At 33.7% G+C, this 7,474-nt stretch overlaps 1 protein-coding gene across 1 annotated transcript; it reads right to left on the bottom strand.

Moving 5' to 3' along the window:
- Positions 1 to 713: 713 nt before the first annotated feature.
- On the bottom strand, positions 714 to 5,670 carry LOC121235685 (protein DJ-1 homolog B-like). Its single transcript, XM_041132051.1, has 8 exons — positions 5,505 to 5,670; positions 5,225 to 5,425; positions 3,789 to 3,938; positions 3,483 to 3,665; positions 2,819 to 2,899; positions 1,610 to 1,810; positions 1,397 to 1,537; positions 714 to 1,082 (listed from the first exon to the last, which is right to left on the bottom strand). The coding sequence occupies exons 1-8, from the start codon at positions 5,625 to 5,627 to the stop codon at positions 876 to 878; spliced, it is 1,287 nt and encodes a 428-aa protein (XP_040987985.1). The 5' UTR covers positions 5,628 to 5,670; the 3' UTR covers positions 714 to 875.
- Positions 5,671 to 7,474: the final 1,804 nt, after the last annotated feature.

Genomic DNA, 7,474 nt, shown 5'->3' with positions numbered 1-7,474 from the left:
TTTAATGTAGAGCAATATGGATGATATTTGTTAAATTTAAAGATAAAAAGGCATTTGGCTAATTCAATGCCAATGCTCTAATATATTTTGGTTGGTCTCGGTACGCAATTTGGATGTGTCAAACCGCTTGTACATAGCAAGGTTCATTAGCTTTTATACTCAGGCAAAATACTTTGCAAATACAATTAAGTACTCTTTTGGATAGTAAGATGAGATGTGATTAGATGAGTTGAATAAAATATTATTACAAAATTATTTTTTTAATATTATTATTATTTTGAGATTTGAAAAAATTGAATTGTTATTATATTTTATACAAAAATTTAAGAAAGTTATAATGATGAAACGAGACGAAACGGATTGAGAGTGTTTTCTATTTTCAAACAGACTTAAATATGATTTTTTTTTTCTTTTGACAAATCTTGAGTAGTAATGAAATATTCTCTCCTGCCTCATTTGAAGTCATTTAGAAGATAAGTAGAGTGGAGGATTACATCTCCTTATATATCTTCAAATAAAATTATTCAAAAATAATAAAAATAAATAAAATTACAGCGAAAACTCCTCTGCAAAAATAAGAAGTTACATACTGACTTGACAAGTCTTTGACTCAACACACATCAATTTGTTCTTTCAATCGGTGTATTAGAAATTCGAGAATTGTCAACATTTACCCATAAGAGAATATCCATATCTATTGGTGAAACTGCTACTTCTTACGAAACTCATTTATTTATACACGAAATCGTTGAACATAAGTGCAAAGTGTATTCATACTCAAACATGAACTCAAACCACCACGTTCATCTCGGTAGATAGTCCTACACAATTTCAGTTTATAAGCTCTATAACGGTCGATATACAATTTATAAGGTCTATGGTTGTAGGAAAACCATCGTCTTGGCGAGCTCTAGTGCTTTCTGGCGCCCAAACAGCTTCTCCACAATTGCAAGTGCAAACTCCATCGAAGTTCCCGGCCCTCTGCTGGTGATGAGTGTACCATCGACCACAACCCTGTTTTCAACTTCACTCTGATCCGACAGCTTGTTGCAAAGTGCAGGAAAAGCTGTAGCCTTTCTACCCTGGATCAGAGAATACATGTCAACCAAAGACGCAACAATGCAAATGATATAAATGGTCAAAACGCTTATATTATAAATTTCAAGAAACTATTGATGCAACGGGACTATAGATTTTGGTAATAATATTACATAGCATTGGACATAGATCAGAAGAAATTCAATAATTGTATGGGGAGTGAAGCCTCATGAATTTGGGCTTTCCAGTCTACAAGGCAGCACTGATTCAAGTGATATGCTTCCAAATATTGCAATTAAAAAGTGTGTTACTCCCAATAGAATTCCATGAGATAATATCTGGTTGTAAAAGGCAATACCTTGAGTAAGCCATGGGGCTCCAAGACTAAAGCTGGGGATGCACATATTGCTCCATAAGGTCTATTTATTTCCCTCTGCTTCTTGAGCAGGTTCACTAGTTTTTCAGAGTTTGCGAATGCTTGGGCACCACCAAGTCCACCCTGAAAATTTCCAGAATGTGGTTATGCTGGAAAATGTTTTGTGGTATATATCAAGCTAGATCCCCAACTTACGGGCAATACTATTAGGTCAAACGAATGATTAGTAGCATCATCTAGGAGCACATCTGCCACGAGTTTAACTTTGCGAGAAGCCAAAATTTCTAGTTTATCCTCAACAGAGGCCACCACAACATTTGCTTTTGCTCGGCGTAGAATACCAATGATCATAACAGCTTCCATTTCCTCAGTGCCATTGGCAATAGGTACAAGAATCTGAAAGGAAGCAAATGCAGATATCCATGATTCCCTGATTTGGTAACCCATGTGTGTGTAAGTGCAAGTGCAAGTAATAAGCCACACCACAACTTTTCATAAAGGAGGGGGGGATTCAGGAGATCTGATGTCAGTGCAGTGAAACTTATAATAAGAAAATATCCCAATTAAATTCTCCTCATTTTAATGGCGAGGGACATACATATCTGGCAACCGAACAAGGACAGGAACATCCCTAAGATATGTATTAAACTAATAGCCACAGATATACTTGTCCAAGTTTGCTTTTGACAACAGAAAAACGTCAAACAATCAAAGAAGGGAGCATATCCACAATAGCTGATTGCATTCTAAGTCGATTGTACATGAGAGGATGAGGATACTGAGTATTGTACCAAAATATTGAATTTGTTCTTTTATTTTAATCAATTGTTAGTCTGATAAAATTTATATTCGAATGATACTATAATTCTAAAGGATACAACTAATTTTAAAAAATAACTAGGAATATAACACAACTTAAGTGTTAAGGCTACATTAAGCAGCTACGTAGTTTGTATGGAATCAATTAATCAAACACAGTTCCAGACATATTTGCACAGGCTCCAACTCCCTATATATTTTCTTCCTCAAAATAGCAATACATTCGTAATTTGTAGTTTTGTACCGAGGCAAAGACTCTGACACCTACAATTTTATTAGACACAACTGGGATAATGTAAATCAATATAAATGTCTATTGAATGCAACCTTTTTTTTAAGTTATTGAAGGCTACATTTATCAAGAAATAAACTTCTTAGCCCATAGGACCCTATAAAATATTGTCTAACGCATTACTGGAACCAAGCAATTCATACAGTGCAATTTATTGAATGGTTGTAACCTAGGTTTTACAAATATGTAGAAACTATTTCTAGAGAAAAAAAGAGAGACAAAAATAAAAATTAACATGGGCTGAACTATGAAGACAGCAAGAAATATAAATGACATGACAACCAAAGCCTCACCTTAGGGCAATCATTAAATGCCCACTCCACCGGATTTAGCTCCCTTACAGTATATTCATCCCCATGGTTTGAACGCATAACCTAAACACGAGACAACAGTGATGCACAAGCTCAGAGAAAGAGAGAGAGGTAATCCCAGTCTAAAAAGAGAACCAAATACAAGAGCATCTAAACTGGCTAAAAAGGCAGCTACAGTTTTAAAAACTAAGCATTTCCATCCCAAAGAGGCAGTATTTTGGGTTGATTCTTGATCTATAGAGTGTAGGAGACTCTTTTTTGTTTTTATGAGAATAGAGTGAAGGTAACATTATAATCCAGGCAATACATTTTTTGATAGGGTAATCCGACAATAAGTAACAGATTAGGATTGTGGCACAAAAGTTGGCACACTCAGGACTCGCACTTCTGAATGGGGATTAACTTTGATAGCATTTGTAGCCACTCACATAATTTATAACAACTCAAGGAAAGTCCCAAGTCATATTTGGACCATATTCCAAACGAATAGCAAATGCTACAAATGAAGTTCTTTGAAATTATTATAAATTGCAAGAACTTCTCATTCCTAGTTAACATGGATCCATTCACCATCCTCTCATATTAAAGTTGTGGTGTTAAAGACAATATCAAGAAGAAAAAGACATGTGCCGGAGAATGTAGATACCAGTGGCCCAGAAACTTCATTTGCTTTCTCTTTCCCATACAATTGCTCTATCAGTGCAACAGCATATTCCATAGTAGTTCCAGGTCCACGACTTGTCACAACCATGCCATCCAATTGCACTCTTGATTCAACCGCAGTCGCACAGGGGGCTAATTGTTCCATAAACGATGGATGACAGGTTGCCTATCAAAACCAATATACCAAAACCTTTGGACTTGAGCTTCTATTATCAAGAACATCTAGCAACATTGATAAGAGTACAAATATATATATGACTGCTTAAAAACAAACAAATAGCTAACTTACTTTCAAGCCCTTCAACACACCCCATGGCCCAAGCGCCACAGCAGGTGAAGCACATACTGCAGAGTAAAGCCGCCCATCAGCCGCCTGCTTCTTCACCAAGCTTTCCAGAATGGCACAATCTCTAAGGTTGGTAGCCCCCGGCATGCCTCCCTATAGTTTAATAAAGTGAATACTTGAAAATTATTTTAACCCCCAATAGAACTCAGATAAATTAACAGTACTTGTAGAATCTTGTAGAGAGTACATGAAAAATACAGAATGAGATAGAAAGACATGAAATCACTTTCACGTGTCGATATAATAAGGCTTACGGTAGCCAAAAAGGGCAAAAAATACTTCTTGGTAACTGAAAAAGATGAAACAAAAACGAGTTTGTTTTTAAGTTGGTTAGTGGCTCCAAACCGAAGTTGCAGTAAACATAAATAAATTTTTTCAGTGAAATGGCTAATGATGGAACCAGAAACTTATATTTAGGGGGCCAGACTGCTTTACAATTATTAAATCTCTCTCTCTCTCTCTCTCTCTCTCACACACACCTAATGTTTATTCGCTGTATAATATTATGATTGTAATCCAGAAAAAAGGCTATTATTAATAACATGTTCATCGATCTATCGATATATAGCACATGCTCATGGTAATAAAATAATATATGAATTTTAGATAACGGTTTCCCTCTTCAAACGAATACATCTTATATTCCATGGTTTCCTAAGAGGGAAAGCAATGAGAAAGAAATTGGTTGAAGGGGGCTTGTTGGAGGATAACTGGATAAAGAAAAGTCAGGCGTGAATGGTGATGAGTTTTATAAAACGAATCTTTTGGCTTTTTAAAAATCCTTTTTGCGCAAACTCATTGTCGAGCGCCTGGATTAGTCGGAAGCTGTTCTTGAATAAATAAATAAAAATATCTGAAATTTAAGGAAATCGCCAAAACAAATCATAAGACTTCGGTTCAAATTTTGAGCTCTAGCAAAATCCTAAGTATGCATATTTTTTAGAATTTTGAGAAATAAAACTGGGTTTTAGTGGGGGCTAAAGGAGGCGAATGGCCTAACCCGCTTTTGTTCATCTGCTACATTAGCACGAGTAGTCTATAAACCACACCATTAACTAAATCATATTATTTTGATTTCTCCTATCATAACCAGAAAGTACTTCATCATGCTCAAAAACTTCAATTTTGTTTTTTTCCTTAGGCTTCTCCACGAGCATACCAGTAAAGTAGCAGAGCTTCACATGCAAAGAGGTGCGGCATTCACTCAATTTAACTGTGGCAAACCGACACAAAATAAATATTTTTTTTTATAAGTACACACAAGATACATATTAAAAGGTTAAGGAACTTAAGCACTCGGCAAAGCTAGATTTCGCCTCCACTATGGAAGCAAGAAGCACCATAAACACGCGCAGAGAGAGAGAAAGATAGAGGTTTACAGGTAGAGTGATGAGATCGAAGCCGCCATCGCCGCAATCAGAAATCAAAGCATCGGCAACAATCTTCACGCCCTGGCCAGCATCGACGGGAAGCTGCTTTTCTACTGAAGCCACCGTAACGTCAGCCCCGGATCTTCGCAAAACGTCGATCGTAATCACCGCTTCCATTGGCTCAGTGCCGTTAGCAATCGGAACCAAAACCTGAAAAGAATCAAAATCAGCCTTGAGCGAAGCTAAATAAACCGAGAGCTTTCTTCGCTATATCATCTTTTACGCTAACCTTCCGAGCAGGAGAAGCCATTGATGCCGAGACGGAGAGGAAGCGCTTCTTGGGAGAAAGGATACTGTTCAAGTGAGAAATGCGCAAGAGAGAGGAGTGAAGGCCCAAATGACGCAACGCCATTTCCTTTTAAAGTTGGGAAAGGTCGGGAGAGCTAGTGTACTCTGTGGATATGGCGGAAATGGGTCTCGAGTTTTTTTCTACGGTGGATGTTTGTCCGCTTCAGGATCGTTTCGCGTTGTGATTTTGCCACGTCGTCTATCGGTCGTAGATCAAACATTCGGGTCGGATTTCAAGTTCGACCCCCTTGCTGATGGGCGTGGCCCCGTGTAAAGGAACTTTGCTATGGGCTTTGTTCTTGAACCGTCTGGCATTAGAAACGAGATTTAGGATTAGTTTCCTTAAGCAGATTACGAAATAAGTTGAGATATTTTATTAAAAATTAAATAAAATATTATTTTAATATTATTTTAATATTATTTTTATTTTAAAATTTTTTAAAAAATGAATTGTTTATTATTGGGGTGCCCAATATTAATTTTACAATTATTAGAGAACGCTATATACTATTTCTAATCAGAAGTATTTGTAATTATAGTGTGTATTTTTTTAAAACAAATTAAATAAATATGAGATCTATATAAGGTATACCATTTTTAACAAGAAGTATTTGTAATTATAGAGTGTGCATTTAAAAAAAAAATGAAATAAATATAATATTTATATAAAAACTTAATTTTTTAATAATAAAATTAAATTTTACTCTTTTTTAAAATGAGTGTGCAACACTAATACAACTCATTCCTATATCTTTACTCTCTCTTCATAATTTTTTTTACAGAACATGCGACAAAAATAAAAGTAAAACACTATCTTTGCTGTAATGGTGTAACTCGAGACAGGTAACATATCAAAATTAAAGATATATTGCTTGATTATATAATCAAACTATATTATCTCATCTCATCTCATATAATTATTATAATTTTTTCAAATTTATATATAAAATATAATAAATAATTTAATTTTTTAAAATTTTAAAATAAAAATTATGTTATAAAATTATATTTTAATAATATTTTATTTAAATTTAAACTTTTACTCATCAAATATTATTTCTTTTGAGAAACTAAACAAGACCTTAGAAATTAACACTGCATGAGCTGTGAAAATTAGATCTAAATATGAATGTTGAGAGATAGGACATATGAAATAAGTTTATAATATTTATTAACAATTTAATAAATATTATAAAATTCACTATAAATAACTATATTTTAATGTTGTTATTATCTTCTCTTATCGTGGAGAGTTGAAAAGGTCAACCTTGAACTATCACTTATCGAACAACGATCATCATTATTACATAGAGTCCCTAAAAACGATGCCGAATGTAACTATGAATTGTTGATATATATCATTACAGTCGCCAAAATGGTTTGACCAAATACTGTACTCGGTCTAAAAGATCAAATGGACAGCATCTACCGGAATGTACTGACCATGCTGGATGAATGATTAGGCAATTTGTATAAGAAAATAATAAACACGTCACTTTTCATAATATATTATATAATTATATTTTAAAATAAAAAATAATTTAATAAAATACTTAATAAAAATAACATCACTTTAAAAAAATATATTTATTTTAAAACATATATTATAAAATATATTGTGTAAATATCATAACTCATTTTTATAAACTAGAAGTGATACGTATATAAATAAATAAATATTAAATTTATTAATGGATAGATTTGATATGATAGGTTTGAAATTACGATATGTTATTAATTTTATAATCAACATATTACATTAAATTATGTTAATTTATAATTCTTTTTAATAAAAAAACAGTTCAAACATAACTATTTTTTTTTAATAATATACACAAATGGTGGATGGTGTATAGATAGAATCTGAACCGCTTGACATATTTCAGTGTGCCAATCCGAAAACACAACCAG

This window comes from Juglans microcarpa x Juglans regia, chromosome 6D (assembly GCF_004785595.1).
Source record: "Juglans microcarpa x Juglans regia isolate MS1-56 chromosome 6D, Jm3101_v1.0, whole genome shotgun sequence".
In the NCBI taxonomy this organism is placed as follows: domain Eukaryota; kingdom Viridiplantae; phylum Streptophyta; class Magnoliopsida; order Fagales; family Juglandaceae; genus Juglans; species Juglans microcarpa x Juglans regia.
Note: the sequence above shows the minus strand (reverse complement) of the source record. Positions and strands in the feature narration are given on the sequence as shown.